General features: G+C 33.2%; 2 protein-coding genes across 4 annotated transcripts; one reads left to right on the top strand and one right to left on the bottom strand.

The window, feature by feature from the left end:
* Nucleotides 875-8,989, bottom strand: LOC109357285. Of its 3 annotated transcripts, none has more exons than XM_019601133.1 (8): nt 8,513-8,989; nt 6,136-6,195; nt 5,727-5,975; nt 5,369-5,445; nt 2,456-2,532; nt 1,561-1,693; nt 1,264-1,470; nt 875-1,164 (listed from the first exon to the last, which is right to left on the bottom strand). In XM_019601133.1, exons 1-7 carry the CDS (start codon nt 8,946-8,948, stop codon nt 1,315-1,317), a joined length of 1,188 nt encoding a protein of 395 aa, XP_019456678.1. In that variant the 5' UTR covers nt 8,949-8,989; the 3' UTR covers nt 875-1,164; nt 1,264-1,314. The 3 variants fall into 3 exon arrangements, with proteins under 3 accessions (XP_019456678.1, XP_019456679.1, XP_019456680.1); XM_019601134.1 differs by having other exon boundaries at nt 875-1,110; XM_019601135.1 differs by lacking the exon at nt 875-1,164 and having other exon boundaries at nt 1,355-1,470; nt 2,456-2,528.
* On the top strand, nt 13,483-17,188 carry LOC109356703 (phosphoglycerate kinase 3, cytosolic-like). Its single transcript, XM_019600187.1, has 7 exons — nt 13,483-13,602; nt 13,684-13,898; nt 14,285-14,362; nt 14,454-14,714; nt 15,090-15,407; nt 16,082-16,240; nt 16,773-17,188. Exons 2-7 carry the CDS (start codon nt 13,704-13,706, stop codon nt 16,965-16,967), a joined length of 1,206 nt encoding a protein of 401 aa, XP_019455732.1. The 5' UTR covers nt 13,483-13,602; nt 13,684-13,703; the 3' UTR covers nt 16,968-17,188.

The following is a 20,190-nucleotide window of genomic DNA, read 5'->3' as shown; positions in this document are numbered from 1 at the left end:
TTTTACTCGATACAAACTCTTTTTTTTTGAAGATCCATTGTAATAATGAGAAAGATTTCTACATATACATTGTAAACCTATATATATATATCATCTTTGAATCAAAAAAATTTCCGTCATCATTCCATCCCGGTAATCACAGAAATGCCTCGAATGATTAAATAAATCAAACTAACTATTGGATTAAAACTTCATTATGTAAGATTAATATAATATATGTTTTTAAATTATACCAAAATTGGAAGTCAGTAATATAATATATGTTTTTAAAGTATACAACTACATGAAGAGCTTTTTCACTTTTAACGATTCTACCCAACTCAAGTAAAATTACTTTATATATGGACAATACATGTGATCCAACCCAAAAACACAAGCTACAAGAACATGAAGATATGTGCAAAAGAAATATAAAATGCTTTAAAATATGATTAGAAGTGTTCAAAAATAACTAATACCAATACATGGGTGGCCATGTTTCTTTGGTTTTATTTTACAATGTTACATCTCACAATAGGTTACATGGGTACAATATCTTAAACATAGAGTTATTAAAAATACCAAAGAAACACAGAGTTATTAAAACTAGAACTATTTTCAAATTTGGGTTGATATAGGATTTTGATTAAAAATGCATAGAATGTCCAAAAACATATATCAAAACACAAATAGTTACTTACAAACCATTTTCCAGAATCATGATTGATTTCAACTCTGGGCAATAATGCAGGCATATACAAAAACTTTTGCAATGTTCAGAGTTACTCAGAATATGCTACCATTTTCACAATCACTTTGTCTCCACTGGTATTTAGTATCAGAAAATGATCATCTCCCACCTTTTTTCCAACATTTTTTACACCTATTTTATATCTGTTGATCATTCTATCTATTGCTACTTCCTAATATTTTGATCTATAGACAAAGTAGGTCTAAAAAGGGATGTGAGGGGAAAATTATGTAAGAATAATATCATTGTTGGTAAGTATTATTCATGTGGAGTGTATCTTGAGACCAGGTCATGTCTGAACAAAAAGGTCACTTGTTGAAGCAGAAACCATTCATTTGATTGCTGTTTCCTATGGTAGGCAAGGTGCAATAGATTAGCATCTGCAAAATATGCAATAGTACATAAATAAAATTTTCAGATCCATTGACATAACCCTGTTCCGGAGAAAATGAACATAGCGAAATACTTGAAAGATGGGAAAAATACAGCACACTCAACTCCATAACAAACAAAGGAGCAAACAAGATGCTAACCTGTAAGGAACTTCAAGAAAGAAATTTATCTTCCATATAAACTTTTAAGGCTCACTTTTCGAAATACAAAGTCTCCTCGATGCTCCTAATTACAACACTCAGACTGCCTCCACTTTCCAATGCTTTAACGGCAGCTCGGTGGGCAGCCCTATGCCACTTGAGCAAATTATAAGATTGCAAAACTGACCATCTTGCTTGATTAGACATCTGCTCAATGCAAGAATATGAAGGCTCAAATTTTAATATAACAGAATAAAAAAGAGAAAATCAAATCAGAGGCATCAGTTATGAAGAGACCTGAGCTACAGATAACGGAGGCTCAAGAAGAAGACATATGCTTCTAAATAGATTTTCATCATTTTCTCCACCCTCTGCCTCACCATAAACAAGAGCTTCGGCTGCAATGCCAGAAAAGAGTACCATGCAGTACCTAAAGCGTGGATTACACAAAGCATCATTATTACTTGAATGGCCCGCACAGAGAAAAGAATAGCAGATGATCACTTGGTTTTTCAGATAGGTACATCAAGACCGTAATTTCTCAGATATGTGAAAACAGAGATACTGACAATAATTGAAAGCACCAGCTTAAACTTTTAGCAATTCTAACACATACAATTGAAAAAATTAATTGGTAAGTGAAGCTAGATCTAAGAGTAAATTCATTCAAATTCACTTATAGTTCTACTAACATAGGAAATTGTTCTGGAAGATGTACAGGCACAGGCCACACCTTCACTTAAAACCAGGCCATAATCTCTCCTCTAGCTACAGTGGATATCAAACTTTGAAAGGAAGAGACGAAGGATGAATTGGAAACTGTGCTTTCTACGTTCTAGAGGCCAAAGAGCATTGTACTACTCAAGTGTCATAGAAATTGAGCTCAATTTGTTTGACTAATTTTATCTAAACATCTATAACAAAGTAAATCCACCGTAATCAGTGCACCATTCAGTCATACAAATAACTCATTCAACACGTATCTTTGGGGAGCACATCTTCTGTCCCAAAGTTTGTGCCACTCCATATACCATGTGTCTCTCATTGGTCAGAAAAGTAAAATATGAATTAAATATATATTAATTTTATATTTTCTGACCAATGAGGAACACATGGTACATGAAGTGGTACAAACTTTAGGACAGAAGATGTGTACCCATATCTTTGTAACTAGTGTTACACTTGTGTTCACCTGTCAAAAGCTGTGCCATCAAGTCGTCCTTCGGCAAGGTCGTTGGCAACTTTCTCATCCCAAAATTGAGTCCCTGCCTAAAAAGCAAGAATTTACTGCAACTAAAATTATGTTAAATACTTAATGGTAAAACAATACTGTTGAAAATAAGGAGGCTTGTAGTGCAACAAAGTAAAATAAAAAGTAAACAAGAATTAATGGTTAATAGAAATAGTCCATTACTGATGAGATCACTGCTTGGCCATGGAATTCATCCATGAACCACTAAATTTCTAAAATACTGTTTTACGAGGCACAAACACGTCCATTTGATGTCATTGTTCTGTACAACATATCGACAATAGCTATCTGATGCACACCAATACATTTCTAACTTCAAAGCAAAAAAATCCAACTAAAACATGGACACTGCATGGATGCAGCCAATCTCTTCTAGTATTATTATTTTTCAACGTACATGTACTTGTACAAGACTAGTTCTGCTAGGACAAGTTAATTTAGGATTTTTAGCCAAGCGTCAATAGAAATGACACTCAATGTTTTCGGAGAGGGGCTTATAATATAGGCTATATTGGCCCATGAGATATATATCAAGATATTAAAGACCTTGAAGCTTATAATTTTTTATCTATAACTTTTAATCCTAACCATCCATGTATGATTATACAGTCCATATTTTTATTGTTCTCAAAATTTTTATGAGAACTTTTCTCACTTGAGTCATTCCCTATATACATATATATGATATTATGAATCTTTTTTCTTAAATTTATTTATGTGTGTGTGATGTGTCTGTGTCACGTGTTAGTGTCCATACTTCAATTTTCAAGAATCAAGGCATTATGTCCTGCTTAAAATAAAAAGGACATTTTTTATCTCTTCTCTCTCTTTAGTCAAATCCAAGGCCTCACTTTACTTGCAGACATATCTTCAAAACTATATTTTGTATTTAAGCTTTAAATCAACAATGTCTCTCTTCCTCTCTCCCCATAAATAAATAGAGAGAGAAAGGAATTTTTTTGGCATAATGGCATATTAAATAAGCGAAGTGTTTTTGTACCATTAGAGATGAGAGCGGTAAGGATTTGGTTCATCTGAAGTGAGATTTTCTCTAAGGGTGTATGTGTCGTAGATTTCTTAATGTGTATTCTGATCTTAATCTTAATTAACTAAATAGTCCAAGAATGGATAATGATATACCCTTACTCACTTTAGAGACAATCTTGCTTTAGAAGAGCTATATCCTTGCAGTACATATAAAAAAGATGAAAATTGACTGTTCACTACTTCAATTAAAAACATCATGTGACAGCATATCACACAATGCCTTTCTTCTCCTTTTCATTTTAATTTCTCCTTTCTCCTCTTTTCTCCCTCCACTCCAGAACATTGTGAACAACAAGTTTTACATCATTGCCTTCAATCTGAAAGAGAATTGGTGAAATGAGTATCTCAGGCTTCCTCGTTGAAGTATACCCATCAGCGACTTCCAGATGATGACTTGCCTTTTACCCACAGCAGAAAAATCAAAGGAAACAACAGCAGCAAGCAGTGTTTTAAATTGTACTCTACAACAGCAATTCCAGCTATAATGTTGTGGTTTTGGGAGTCTCCACAATGGCATCGTAATTGCAATAGTGACTGCATCGGCCACATTTTGCCGCAATTCTCTGCAATTGCGGTAGACACAACGTAACGCAACATTGACTACAATTTAAAACATTAGCTACAAGTACCATTACTACAGTTGACATCATTGTTTCAGTGACGAATCCAGACAGTATTGACTATCGTTCTCCTTCCATGGAACATTCATCAGCCAAAGCTTGGTTAGACATTAAGTTAAATAATCTCATCCATAGTTGCAACAGCATCTCAATCTCAACCCCTCAGGTCATCAACAACCTCATTGCCATTGTCGGCATTAATGGTGATAATATTGTTGTTGCTAGCAGTCGAAACACCATTGGGATTTTGGCTATCTATTAAGCTTTTCCATTTTGGCAATTCAATGGTTGCGTCACATTTAAGCTAATCCATATGTTGGAGAACATTTTACTGAAACAGAACTGTCTAGAGAGAGAGAGAAGAAAAAAGAAGGTGGCCCAGTGCACAAGGCGTTCACCTGGTTGTATGTGGCCTTACCCGCAGGCAGAGAAGTTGTGTCTAGGTTTTGAACCAGTGAGGCAGTGACATCCATATCACAATGTAGCAACTTTACTATTGTGCCCAGGCTCGCCCTTAGAGAGAAGGAGAAATTAAAGTAGAAAAAAAACAATACCGTAAAGAAAGCAATGCACATGAAAAAGACACATATGCTATCACGTGATGTTTTTAACTGGGGCGTGATCTGAATCGAAAATTGTCATCCAATGGTTGATATTAACTCCTCTCATCCTCACCACGAGGGCTGCTAGTGAAGCGGTAAACAAACTTCGCTCAAAATTATGTCTTGCATCACCAAAAGTATTTTAGGGGGTGTTTATTATAATAGATTTAAGGTAATTGAGATTTGAGATTTTTATTATTAAACAAATGTAGGATGAATGGAAAAAAGTGCAAGGGAAGAAGTGAAAAGGGAGAAAGAAAGGAGGGAAAGATCTAGAAATAGGCAGGGCGAGAGGGGAAAAATAGGGAGAAAATAGATAACAACTCAATGGCTCAATAGTCAATAAAAAATATCAAGTGTCACCAAGGGTCAGCTTAATTGGTAAAACTGCGGGACATAAAGGGTTAGCATCTAAGTTCAAACCCCGACAACGGTACAATTCACCCCTCTCCGTACAAAACTTTGTATAAAAAATATCATGGATTTCACTTGAAATTACAAGTGGAAATTGTATTCTAAGATACCACCAATAGGAACCACTGAATCAATAAAATGTTATATTATGAACAAAAGAGTAAACATACCTGTCCTTGAATGCCCATTTGCATTGCAACTATTGGGTCTAAAACCACTCCTCGAATTGGGCAGCCCATCAGGTAAGCTGGAATTTCATTAGAATGGTCCTTGTAACATGTTATAAATGACAGCTACCAATGAAAGGGAATCAAACATGACCCATACAGACCATCCCCAATATGTAACCTCTAAAGTACATAAAAAACAATAGGATTTTGTTAAATACAAGCAAGAAGATATCTAGTCTCTCCCTCTCTTTTCTCTTCTAGGAGGTGCTCTGACCTCGAACTTGAGTTTGTCCCGATCCTTGAAGAGAAAAGAGAGGGAGAGACTAGATAATTTCTTGCTTGTATGTAACAGAATTACCTGTTAGGAGATGTCCTGCTTCATGAATGAGGATTCGGCGTCTATATGGTGGCCAGTAACTCGAGATTTGAGCTAAGCAAGTACCGCCAAGGAATATAGAATCTACAGTGGCTAAACCTAATATAACTGCAAGGTTGGGTCTTAGATCAACTCCTTGTGAAATAAGAAAGGACACCGTGCCAAGAAAAGCAACCAAGACAGTGCTTGAACTGTCTGAAAGACCCCACTTCTTTGGAGCCAATTTAGTTACTGTACAAAAGAAGGAAAAATTATATTTGTATACCCATTTTGCAGCAGCTTAGAATTAGATCGTATAAAATTCTCTTAATTCCAATGTAACATGGCTAAAATAGAGACTTTGAGTAATTTAAGATAAGGGGGAAATATTCTATCAGAAATTCATGTGCACCTTCCAAACCAGTTGAGGCAGTCAAGACATCTGGTGTTACATTCCTCGGCCCCTCCAAAACTACAGAAGATAGACATAAAAAATAAAAATGAAAAGGGAAAAGGAAAAGGGTAAAAATACCAGTTATTGTGAGTAAAAAGTTCATTAAAGTTTACACTATCTATGCTATAACAATTAATGATTGTGGGAAACAAACAACTAAAGAGAACAAAGCCTAACAAAAAACATCAATGCGGTTAAAGTCAAAGCACACATACCAATACCATAAAAGATTGCTTTGATTTATACGTAGAACAGAAAATGCAGTCTGATTGGCCAAACCCAATAAATGAGGTTTTGCCAGGGGAAAACTATGGTTCAAAGACCTGGAGGGTTCATGTGCAGAAAAGGGAAAAAAATAACACTGCTGAGAGTCAGTTGCAGGCAGTTACGACTAGTTATGTTAAACTCTAATGGTTGCAGCCAGTTACCACAAGTTGTATGTTGGATTCTGATGAAGAGAGAGTTACTAAGGAGGTTACCACAAGTTGTGTATTGAGTTCTGATGTAGGGGTAGTTATTAGATTGTGTAGCCATAGTTGGAGTTTCACTGTCAGTTTGAGTGTTTTGTGACTGAGATCATGTTCTCAGTGTTAGGAGCAGTGCCCTGTGTTTGGTGTGTTTGTTCTGTGTGTCATTTGTGTTTTCTGCTGTATTCTCGGCTTACATACACCATTTTAATTGTGACCAATTCAATAAAGTATTGGCAATTTCAGTTCTTACCTGGGTTTCATTATTGCATTCTATTCTATCACAATCCTATTAGATACTGAGAAAAGAAACTCGCATTTTTCGCAATACATAGCATATGTAAAAGACAGCTATGACACTAAAAATATAAGTCAACTGGTCAAGAGAATCCATGAACTCCATATTCACAATAGGTGCAATCAGCTAATAGATCAAATGAAGGTACCATGTCCTATCAAAAACCAAACCTTCCAATGAGCCATTTAAGTTTAAACTCTTTCTAATGGTTTCACCTACAGTTTTTTTAGTTACTATCACTGGGTGGTGCTTTTAATGGTCTTCTTCTCATATGGTCAAACCATCTTAGGTGCAATTCTACCATCTTTCCTCAATAGGTGTCACTCCTACTTTTCCACTAATACATTAATTCTTGACCTTATCTCTTCTTGTATGCTCACAAATCCAACAAAGCAATCTCATCTCTAGTACATTAATCTTATGCTCTTGATTTAAATTTCTCTATTTCTCGATCACTTTGTACGACAGATCCAAGGTATCTAAATTGTGTGACTTGCAGGTTGACGTGTGAAGGACAATTCACAATATAGCAATTATAGAAAATTGAAAATTGACAGATGGTGGTAAACTAGTAATAATAGCAGCACCAGTAGGAAATGCACCAATATAGTAACGGGCATATACACATAACCAAGACTAAGTTATGCACTTTCAAAATATATAAGCTCTTGCATAAACTGGTAAATTAATTAGACGTTGATTTACTGCTGTAGTTAATCATTCATTAATAATGCATTCATACTTTATTCCCCAGGTGCACTAAAACTAGGAAATCAAAATCATGTGATTGAAGCCATGATGATTGCCTTAATCTATGTGCCTATGCAAGGTTTTAAATAGTGGCTGTGGTTTACTCCCAAAACCTTGACATCACGGTTAATTTTGGGAAAATGTGACCGATCAAGCCTCAATTGCGGTCATGATGCAATTTCGAGAACTCACAAAATCTTAACATATCGGCATCTATAGCTCGCAGACCCAGATTAGAAACCTTGTGCCTATGTATATTAAGCAACCCAGGCAACAATCTTTTGACAGGCGTTGATATTTAAATGTTCCAAATTTTGATTTTAGTCACTCTCATAAGTTAAGTTGTGATGCCACTAACATCACAACTCTCACATGTCCTGCTAATTACTAACATGTTCAATTGTGATATTGACACATCATAAAAAAAACAGGTGGCGCGTGAACATCCTACTCAGTAGAGTCTGAGGAGAGTATATATACACAGTCTTACTCCACAAGCAAAGATGATATCTTATGTCCCACGATATTGTGTCACTCCATGTGTCGTGAGAACATGTGATTGGTCAGAAAAATAGTTAATAATTAAAATTTTAACTTAAATATATATTTTTCAAACAATTATAACCGAAGGCACTTACATGGAGTGGTAGAAACTATGGGACAGAAGATGTGTTCCCTAAAACACATCTACTGAATTAAATTCAACTTGCAGAACTGAAAAAGCCTATATTTTAATTCCAAAAAATCATCATAAGCAATAAATAGTTTCTGGAATTTTTATCTCTTGAGCTTAAAAGATGAAGAATATATTAAAACTCACCCATATTCCTACATTTACCAAAATTGGGAAGAAAACCTCTATCCCTAAGGAACTTATAAGCATTCCCAACAAGCTTCATATCATCAGCATTCAAACACGTATCAAGAATCTCCCAATCCTTCTGCGGTCCAAACCGCTCCAACTCGCGGAACCGGGACCGAGTCGACTCAGCGAGTGAAGATAAATAATCTTCGCCGAATGATTCTAGTGTTTTTTGTTCGGTTTCGAGGGATTTGAGGAAGCTGAGAGCTCCAGAGAGGTCTTTGCGCTTCACGGCATCTTCGTATTCTCGCCATTCTCGGAAGGCTCTGAGTTGGTGGAAAGGTTTTCGAGGGTTTTGAGAGAAAGTGGGAGGAAATTGGAGAGAAAATTGAGGGGAGTGAGAGAGAAAGTGAGGGGGAAAGTGGAAGATGGGGGAAATGATGTGAAGAGCCATGAAGGAAAGAAAAATTACATGAAAGGGTTTGCGCTACTGATTCAAGCAAGCCTCACAAAAACACTATTTTTTATGGATGTAATATTTATGCCTTTCCTACCAAAGTAATTTAGATAAAGGAGTAAGAATGACAATGAAAATTGAATTACTCGTTCGAATTAAACCCGAAATTAATGGGGAAAATTCAATGTGATTGGGTTTGGATTCGGATTTTAGTCGGGTTTAATTTTCAGGTTTAGATTTTAGTCGGATTTAATTTTCGAGTTCAGGTTCAGGTTTGGTAGAGCAAAGTCTCTAGTCCAAACTCAGCCCGAAGTAATGTAATTCAATTTAAATTTGAAATTTATATCATGGGTTCATTGCTTTTAATTTTAATTTTACTTTACATACTATTGAATCTTCAAACATAAAAGAAATGAAATAATACAAAAGAAAATAGAAATGATAGAGAAAAATGAAATATATCATATTTTCCTTAGTACATATATAATTTTCGGGTTTTTTTGGGTTTTTTCGGGTTCGGGGATGTTATCTTTATTTTCAACCTCGTTGAGTTCGAGTTTTGAATTTCGGGTTCGGGTTTTGGTATGTGCAAACATGGCCACGACCCATCTCATTGTCATTCCTAGAGGTGGGATCCTCTCGAGGCAAGTATAACCAAAACTTGCCTAGATCAGGCATTTCAAATTCAGACTTGAGGCCTAGCTTTATTTCTTCAATCCTATCTGAGCTGCTACCTGTGATTAATAAATCATCCACATAAAGGCAGATAATCAGGATGTCATGCTTACTCAAATTCTTCACATACACACCATGCTCTACTTCACACTTCTTGTCCTGAACTCAGAAAAAAAATGCATCTATTCTTTTGTTCCAAGCTCTTGGAGCTTGTCTTAATCCATACAAGGCCTTTTTCAGTCTATACACCTTATCCTCATTGCCTTTGATTTCAAATCCTGGTGGCTGCTTGACATATACTTTCTCCTCAAGAGGGCCATTGAGAAAAGCTGACTTAACATCCAACTGCCATATGTCCTAATTGTTCCAATTTGCTGAGGCAACCAACATTCTTACAGTTTCTAGCCTTGCAACTGGAGCAAAGATTTTAGAGAAGTCAACTCCTTCTTTCTGCATAAATCCCTTAGCCACGAGTTTTGCTTTGTGCTTGGTAGTGGTTCCATCTGGATTGAGTTTAGTCTTGAACAGCCACTTTACTGCAATGGGTTTCTTGTCAGTTGGGAATTGTACTAGTTCCCATGTTTCATTCTTGGCAATTGACTTTAATTCTTCCAGCATTGTTTCCTTCCAAACCTTACTATTCATTGCTTCATCAATTGAGATTGGTTCAACATATGCAAATAGTGCAATATATTGAACCAATTCTCCTTCATAAGTTATGCTATCATCAAGAACAATTTGATACTCCCTGAGTCTGGTGGGCAAGTTTCTAGTTCTGTTGGGCCTTCCTGACTCACTCCTATCAGCAAGTGTTTCTACTTGATGCTCATCCCATCTGGATCATTAGTCTCAGTGCGTTGTTCTTGTGCATTTCATTCTAGCTGAATTTGAGTGGTTGGTTCTGATGCTGAATTTACTTCCTTCCAAGAGCTTGACTCAACAAAGTGCACATCTCTACTGAACATGACTTTGAGTGTCTTTGGATTTAGAAGTTTGTAGGATCCTGTTGGATTGTATCCTATAAAAATCATTTGTTCACTTTTATCATCCAGTTTTCTCCTTTTTTGATCAGGGATATGCATATAGCATAGTGACCCAAAGATCTTAAAGTGCTTGATGGAGGGTTTCCTTCCTGGCCAGATTTCTTTAGGTACCTTGAGTTCTAGCCTTTTTGTAGGACAATGGTTTAGAACATAGGCTGCAGTTGTTACAGCCTCACCCCATAGGTTTTGTGGCAGATTTCTTGTCTTGAGCATACTTCTTATCATGTTCAAAATGGTTCTATTCCTTCTTTCAGCAACTCCATTATGCTGATAATTGGTTCTCTAGATAGACTAAAAAGTCAAATATTTGATTTTTACGAACGATGTTTGTTGGAAGGGATAACTACACATCCCAAAAAGATTAATTCATTACTTATAGAATAATCAAATACTTTTCATTATACCAAAAAAGTGAGAATGAAATTCACATTTTTGTAAAGATATGGATGAAAATAAAGCTAACTATAATTATGTAAAGTAATAATAATTTAATAATGTAAACGAAACATAAATAGAAGAAATATTGAAGAGAGAAGAAGAGAAAACTAAAATTCTTGTTATTGAAAGGTTAGTTACAAATATGAGTGGAAGAGATATTTATAAGAATAATTAACTAATCCTCAGGTAACTAATTAATAACTAATTCATCTTCTTCTCAATGTTTTGGATTCTTCTAACGTACCTAGTCCTCATTCCATTTCAATTAGTAAATATGTACCTAGCAATTATTCCACTATTCCTAAATCCTATGTATCTTCTTCTCTCATAAATAAAATAACTCAAGTCTAAAGTTATATAAAGTAACTATTAATTAACAAAGTAACTAAAGTAAAAGCTTATTGCACGGGCCATAAGTAAGACTCCTCTCCATTAATGGAGATGCAAGTTATATTTTGTAGTGTATTTTTAAGGTCAAAATTGTAATTTCAATAAAAAGTAAAGGTTATAAATATCATTGTCTTTTGAGTTTTTAGTGTATTTTCTCACTACTTGTCTCTCCATTAACTAACTCGGCCATATTACATTATTGTAAAAAAAAAGGTACAAGTTTTATTTTTTTTCATATTCTCAAACAAATGGTAGATTACAACTAAGATATGATAAATTGAACTCCTTTTGAGTATTTAAAGTGGATCTTGAATATTATGATTTTATGATTTTGTTTAACCAATTATTAAACCCACATGCTTTATATAAGGTAAATGTATTTGACTTAAGCCTTTCTATATGAAACCAGAAGAGATTGCGTGAAATTATCTTATCATTCATATGTTGATTATAATTATTATTAACTATCAAATAAAAGTGATGCAAACCAATAATAATTAATATGTTGATATTGTAAAAACCTTTACACTGATGATATGTATATTTTAAAATTTTAAACTCTTCTTAATTATGTTAGAAAAATTCCATGCATGGAAAAATGTAGAGTTCTTTCTACAAGGTAGAGTTGTCTAAAACTTCATTATCGACGCCTTAATCTATATTATTAGTATGTACATATACTTCATTTATAAACCTATAACATAACATTTATGTTTAAGAACCAGTTCCAAATAATATATACATATATTAGCCATTGCAAACTAAAGAATAAAATAGCGAGAATGGGTGTTATGCTTTATTCGAATATCCTTATGTGAGATTCTCTCATTTTTTTAAGCTTTATTTTCTTCATTGTTTACCATTAAAGACTAGTAGTATTATTTTGCTTTCTTATTTTCCAAAATAGTAAGATTGTACTATTCCACTAGGTAACAAATGAACTACAAATTCAATAAACTAAATTGGCTAAAAAATGTTCAATTAAAATTAATTGTTTAGTTGAAATTAAGATATTATGGAAAAAATATAAATACTAAAGAAACATGTAAGTTCAATGAAGTATTTTTTATTTTCTCTCTCTATTTTTGTTTCTCACAGGTGCATTTTAATTATTTACAAGCTCTCATATAGTCATATTTATAACATTTACAAGTTGGTTAAATGATATTTTTTATTAAAATCATCAAAAGAGGAATGTAATGGACTTTTAATAAATTTAACATTTGACCAACTAAATTAAAACATATATATAGATACAACTTAAAAATAGTTGTTCACAACTCCTTCTAACTAATAGATAAAAATAAAACAACCAATAACAAAAAAAACAACAACCTGCATAGTCTAAAACCATGGACATAACAAATACTACTTAATTCTTCACATTCTGGACCACAGATTCTGGTTCAGTTGCACCCACAGTCTCCCCCAACTAACTTTCCCAAGATGTGTAATCAATTTTAATGTATTCTACATAAAATTAACTTTTTTCTGTTATAATCAAAGTATATAACTAATTTTTTTTTGAAACCATTAAGTAGTGTTCATAATCAAACTCTTGGACTTTAAGATATACATGACTTCAAAAATACCATTAAACCAATATTTTGTTAACAAATAAACTTATTTATGATTATCATTTATATTACTTTTATTTAATATTGATTAATAATTAAATATAAATGATAAATATGAAGTGATATAAAAATCTTTTCATTGCATAGACTTTTTTCTCATGTTTTTTATAGGACCAAAGATATATTTTCAGCCTTTTAAGTAAGAAACTAATAGAACGTATCACTATCATCTGAATAAGTATTGCTTATAGAAATTGAAACTTATTTTTTTGTATTACAAAAAATATTTCATCATATTTTTAGATAATAAACTAATCTCTTTTTAGGTTTATGAAATTGAACCTAAATTATTAATACATGAAATTGAACCTAAATTATTAATACATGAAATTTTTTCGTGAACTGTTTAAAAAAAAGCCACACACGTGTACTACGAACCAGCGCCACCCTTCAGTCTATAAATATTATAGAACGTTTCTTCACTTTCATTATCTTACAATCATCGATTTCCAATCCCAGATTCACATTGTTAGTTTTTTCACCAAAGTTTGAATCTTTATCCCATTCCCTTTCTTGGGTTCTTAATATTTTTGTTGTTTTTGTATTCAGATTCGATTTGATTTCTTCCAATGGCTACAAAGAGAAGCGTTGGAACATTGAAGGAGGCTGAGTTGAAAGGGAAAAGAGTGTTCGTAAGGGTTGATTTGAATGTTCCTTTGGATGATAATCAGAAAATCACTGATGATACTAGAATTCGTGCTGCTGTTCCAACCATCAAATATTTGACTGGTTATGGTGCTAAAGTTATCTTAGCTAGCCATTTGGTATGATGTTTTTTCGATCTATTTCATTCATTTGGGTTTGAGTTTTTCTTTGATTTTCATGTTTATCATTTCATATATAATCAAGTTTTGTTTTTTCATTGACCTTTGGTTTGTGTTTTTTGCTCAAAGGAAGAAGTATTTTTTATGATCTAAGGTTTGGGAACTATTGATCTAATTTGTGGTTACATTTTTCTTTTAATTTTGAAATGATTTTGTTGTTTTAATCACCAAGTTGTGGTTTTTCATTTTCAGCTAGTAAATTAGGATGTACAATTGTGGATTTTGTTTTTTCTTGTCATTATCAAAGAGTTCCAATTGCATGAAACTGCAATGTGATGTGAATGGCACTGAGTTGAAAATTGATTTTTTCTTGAATATGTTTCTAGGGTCGTCCAAAGGGTGTAACACCTAAATACAGCTTGAAGCCCCTTGTACCAAGATTATCTGAACTTCTTGGAACTGAGGTATACCTTTTACACTTCAATGTGCTTTGTTTTGGCATGACCCTCTTGTTTTAGTATTGAATCATGTTATTGTTTTTTTCATTGATTATAGGTTAAGATAGCAAATGATTCTATTGGTGAGGAAGTTGAGAAATTGGTTGCACAACTTCCGGAAGGTGGTGTCTTGCTTCTAGAGAATGTAAGATTCTACAAAGAAGAGGAGAAGAATGACCCCGAGTTTGCAAAGAAGCTAGCTGCTCTTGCTGATGTCTATGTGAATGATGCATTTGGCACTGCCCACAGAGCTCATGCTTCTACAGAAGGAGTGGCTAAATACTTGAAGCCTGCTGTTGCTGGATTCCTCTTGCAAAAGGTATGTATAGGAAGTAATTTTGAGTTCTGTTAAATGTTGGGTCCAGTGTTTGAAATTGTGGACCGAATTACGTGATATGACCGCAATATTATGGTTGTGGTGACTGCCGCAACTGTATCACACTGCAATTGTAGTATGACTCTAAATCACAATGTGGTCGTATTGGATTACATTTGGCCTGCACCTGACCACATTGAATTCCAAATATCTTTTCAATCACAAGACGTTTACATCACAACAACCAAAATTTGCATCGCAATGGCCACAATCAAAGTAATCTCAATCGTGATCGCAATTGTGACCACCTACACAATTTAAAGCACTTCAGTTGAGTCATTTATGCTGTCGATTGATCTTGTTTTTACCTTTTTTCAGGAGCTCGATTATCTTGTGGGAGCTGTGGCAAACCCGAAGAGGCCATTTGCTGCTATTGTTGGTGGATCAAAGGTGTCCACAAAGATTGGTGTTATCGAATCCTTGTTATCAAGTGTTAATGTTCTTGTGCTTGGTGGAGGTATGATCTTTACCTTTTACAAGGCCCAAGGTTATTCAGTTGGATCATCTCTTGTAGAGGAAGACAAGCTTGATCTTGCAACTTCACTTCTTGAAAAGGCCAAAGCCAAAGGGGTTTCTCTATTGCTTCCAACTGATGTTGTCATTGCTGACAAGTTTGCTGCTGATGCTAACACTAAGGTAGTATCTATTTCTTGGAGTTGCTTAGACAATATTGTTTTCTTTATAATTACACATATTCTTTTATGGTATATTTGGTTTGGATAAAATTAAGGATGAAAGGGAGGGGAATGAAAATATTGTTTTTTTCATTTTGGTTGCATTTAATGAAAGGAAGGACCAAGTCTTTTTGTTTTCTCTCCAATATTAGGAGGAAAATTCAAATGGAGAAGATTAGTGATGGATTTTCCATAACTCCCTATAACTTAAAACATTTGTATTTCGTGTTAGCCACACTTATATGCATTGGCAATTTTCTAAAATTTCAAACAAAGTAAAATACACTACATGTCAAAGTCATTATTAAAAATAATCTTTTCTCTCTACTTCCTTATTATTTTCTCTTATACCAAATAACTAAAAAATCGCCCTATTTTCTACTTTTTTCTATTCTCAACTTTTCTTTCCTCGATTTTTTTTATTTAACTTTATTTTGTAAAGCAAACAAGTGTTAGAGTGCAAACTTGTGAAAGCCTAGATTCATGAATTCTGTGGAATTGCACAATTTATACATTTTAGTACTAATGAAATATATTATTGAGTTAATGGCTATTTTTATAGTTTTATGACCATAGATTTTAATAGTATTTAGAATGTTGGGATATGCATAAAGCTCTTTTCTTATATGTTCACAGATTGTGCCAGCATCAGGCATCCCTGATGGATGGTTGGGATTGGATATTGGACCTGATTCCATCAAATCATTTAGTGAAGCATTGGATAAGACTCAGACCATAATTTGGAATGGACCAATGGGTGTTTTTGAGTTTGAAAAGTTTGCAGCAGGAACTGAGGTATGGAGATTAAACTTATTTAAAGTTCTGAAAGTTCTTGCATGATACTTTACTAGTGTCAATCCATTTTTCTGTTTTGTCGATTAGTGAATGGTCAAATTTTTGTTCCCTTGTACGTACCCTGCATTAGTTCCTTACTCGTAGGGTGAAAGTGTACCGTTGGTTATACCAAAAAAGCTTTGATCGTAGGGAGGGGCTTGAAGATGTTCATTAAGGATCCTAAAAATGAACAATACTTTATTTATGAAGGTTAAGTAATGAAGATTTATATTTTTTATAAAGAAATTACATAACAAAAATTTGACTTCAACCCTGGTCACATATAGTCATAAAATGCTCTTAGAAGCTTATAAATATACAACAACAATCGAGATGTTATCTTATTAGGTGAGGTAGGTTATGCAGATCGAACCATGCCATAATGCGGATTGAACAATGCTATAATGTCGAAGCTTAAAAATATGCTCTACTTAATTTTTTTTATGTTTGATAAGTTTTAAGATTGATGATTATTATTCTCTTTTGTGTATAGACTATTGCTAAGAAACTGGCAGAATTGAGTGGCAATGGAGTAACAACCATCATCGGAGGCGGCGACTCCGTTGCTGCTGTGGAGAAGGTCGGCCTTGCTGACAAGATGAGCCACATCTCGACTGGTGGTGGTGCCAGCTTAGAGCTTCTTGAGGGGAAACCACTCCCTGGAGTCCTTGCTCTTGATGAGGCTTGAACAAAGGACAAACAAACTTGACATTATTTGTATTTTGTGCTATCTTATGGTTGGGTTTCAACCAATGTTAGGTTTTGAGGTACAATAGTAGTGCTCTTTAAGAGGCTTAATGTATGATAGATTTCAGAATAAGATGTTTTTGTGGCTTCCTTGGTGATGCATTGTGATGTATCATTGTTGTTTTATTGTTCATTTCTAAAGGAAGTGTTTGCCTAATTAATCATGTTCTTTTGGTCTTTTTTCGGTTTTCTTTTTCTTTTGTTAGTATTAGTGTTCATTTGATACGTTACTCATTTTTCCCCTCAGGTAATGCAAATCTTCTTGAAAAAGGGTGAGTTTTTTATTAGGTACTGGATAAATAAGGAAGTGTTGGAGAATATCTCCATCCGAAATTCATAGATGAAACACGGAAGTTCTTATGACCATGGCTTTGTTCCCATAACCTAATGTTTATGCCCATACATAAACCCAAATGGAACAACCATGGTCTAGACCGAAGAAACCCCAAATGAGTTCAAGAACATACCTTGTTGAGTCATTTTCGGAATCTCGAAGGTATGAAGGTGAGATGGTCTTCCAGATGATAGAGTGTCGAATGATTTTCCTTAGTTTCTCTCTAGAGGGGAATGAGAGAATTTCTTAGTTCTTCAGTGTTTTTTATTATGGTGAGGATTGTGCCTTATGTGAGGAGAGATGCCTTATATCTTTTATGTGGATGATTAAGATAGTGTTTTATCCATATGGATAATACACTATCTTCATCCACTCTTATCCTCCTCAACCCTACACCCTAAAATTTGTTGCTCTATAAATGGGGACCATTACCCATTTGGGAAAGCAAGAAAGAAAAGAGAAAAGAGAATTACAGGAAACTTACCTTCACTATTGCAGGGAAGGAGAGGAAGAACGGATTTAGGGTTTTTTTTTTGTTTTTTCAATTAAAATTTGAATTATTTTTTGCTACAGAAACATAACCATTGATATGTTTTTCCTGCCACATATCACTATCCTAAAAGGTACTGACCTCTCCATTACTGGATAGGATCCAGACTCCATTAAAACCTATTTGAGATCTCAAGTTATAGGTTCAAAATACTCATTTAAGAGTACATTTGTGAAATTTGAAATTATATACTTCAATCATCTAAATTATTGGATATTTATTCATGTTGAATCATTCTAAAATATGAGAATCCTTTCCCAACATTCATTTATATATTATTATCCAATCAGCCATATAAATTATAAAATATTTGACACTAACAATGAAAATATGTTAGAGTAGACAAGGAATCTGGATTCTCTCTATTACTTGAGAGTCCAATACTGGAAGAAATGATGACACATGACACTTAAGAAATTTCAATAGTTCAGATTTTAAATTATTTTTGATTAAAATATATTTTTAAAACAACACATGAATCTGGGCCTTATATTCTAGTACTAGAGAGGATCCTAACTCGTAAACAACACTAGGCCTCAACTAACATATCACAACCAGATTTATATGTTTGTTTAATTTTTTTCCAATCCTAAACCCAACCTATGTAAAAGCATGACCTTGCTTGTTATCTTATTTAAAAATTTGATATAATTTAAAACATTTAAATAAGTTAATATGTCTTTAAATAAGCTAATAATCTTTAAATAGATTAATAGGTCAACCTTAGTTGACAAATCTAACATCACAAAATTCCAATTCCAAATTGCATATAGGATATTTATTTATTTATTTCATGTATATATTATATGAATGCAATACTTATAGACTATTGGTATAAAGATTTATACACAATCAATATATCATTCATCATTCACTTATATTACTTATCTTTGAGAGATAACGATTATATTACTTATCTTCAAGAGATAACGATGATTAAATATAAATAATATAAGATATTAGGACAATATAAAAGTTCTTACATTATTATTGCATATATATTTTCTCATTAATTAATATAAATATATAATAAATTTATATAGGTCAATATCATATGATTGTTAAGAGGCATGTGTCTAACCTTAGATTAAATAGATTTTTAAAAAAAAATATGAGTCTAATTTATTTACTTAAAAAAAATATAGTAAACCATATACTAATCCCCTAATAGACAATCTAGCATTAAAAATTGTCCAAGTAGTTGAACTCATTGGTTGGCAACTTTATATGACTAGATTAATAGTCCAAACATGTTTGGATAATAAAGATAGCTATACTTCCATTACTTCTTTATATTTTGGACAATCAATTTGAAGTTGACATTCTTCTACTACTTTATCTTTATGCAAATTAATAAGTTCATAAACATATGCAAATATGTTATCAACAACTCCATATTTTTCAGTTACATTTCTATATCAACAACTCCACTTTATCAAAACCTGTCGATGTCATTCTTTTCGGTATTGTAGACAAAAATTTGGGTTTTTGATCTATATTTTTTTCATTTCTTTTAAAGTTTTTTTGTACTACTAATGGTATCTCATCACCTATTCTATCATTTCAACTTTCAGGTAAAAGTTGGTTGGAGTTTTTTTTTTTTTTTAAATGTTATATGAATCTTCGAATGTTTTAAAAACTTAAAATACTATAAGCTTTATTTTCTAATTATGCACGTATTCATTATTCATCATTTTCACTCATATTTATCTATTTACTTTTAATTCTGTTTGGAATGTATATTAAGTAAGATTATTTTAGTCAATTCTTGAGTATATGCATAAATTTAAACGTAAAAAAAGATATGGAAGGGGGTATTTGTTTTGCAAGAGAAATTAAAGAGATTGAAGCTGTGTTTGAAAAGTTGGAACATGGAATGTTTTGGGTAATAATTTGATAAAAACAAATTGAAATGGTCTCGGGTGAAATTGATAGGCTAAATTTGAAGGGGGAATTAGGTTCCTTGTGTGATAAATATTTGCTTAAAAGGAATGAACGTTGTTCTCATTTCTTATAATATTTTATTAGTTTCTAAAACTATGACTTATCACATAGTCAATTAACTTCCAATTTTTGTTCGTATATCTAATCACCTCAAGAAAAATTATTACAAGTAATTGGCCCCTTGTTTGTATCTAATCACCTGAATTTATTTGTTTATGAGTAAATAACCCCTCCAAACTTAAGATCAAATTCTATCCATGTTCCTATTCTAAACTTTCACAAATAATGAGGGAATTTGTACTTCACTAAAAAATCATATCTTCTATACCTGCATCT

This window comes from Lupinus angustifolius, chromosome LG09 (genome assembly GCF_001865875.1).
Source record: "Lupinus angustifolius cultivar Tanjil chromosome LG09, LupAngTanjil_v1.0, whole genome shotgun sequence".
NCBI lineage: Eukaryota > Viridiplantae > Streptophyta > Magnoliopsida > Fabales > Fabaceae > Lupinus > Lupinus angustifolius.
Note: the sequence above shows the minus strand (reverse complement) of the source record. Positions and strands in the feature narration are given on the sequence as shown.

Excerpts from the sequence above, each read along its gene's own strand:
- LOC109357285 (XM_019601133.1), bottom strand. The coding sequence starts at position 8,948 with ATGGCTCTTCACATCATTTCCCCCATCTTCCACTTTCCCCCTCACTTT. Across the intron at positions 6,196-8,512 it reads TGGTAAATGTAGGAATATGG|TTTTGGAGGGGCCGAGGAAT; the intron begins GTGAGTTTTAAT and ends TATCTTCTGTAG. Across the intron at positions 1,694-2,455 it reads GATGGCACAGCTTTTGACAG|GTACTGCATGGTACTCTTTT; the intron begins GTGAACACAAGT and ends TCCACGCTTTAG.
- LOC109356703 (XM_019600187.1), top strand. The coding sequence starts at position 13,704 with ATGGCTACAAAGAGAAGCGTTGGAACATTGAAGGAGGCTGAGTTGAAA. Across the intron at positions 13,899-14,284 it reads TTATCTTAGCTAGCCATTTG|GGTCGTCCAAAGGGTGTAAC; the intron begins GTATGATGTTTT and ends ATATGTTTCTAG. Across the intron at positions 14,363-14,453 it reads CTGAACTTCTTGGAACTGAG|GTTAAGATAGCAAATGATTC; the intron begins GTATACCTTTTA and ends CATTGATTATAG.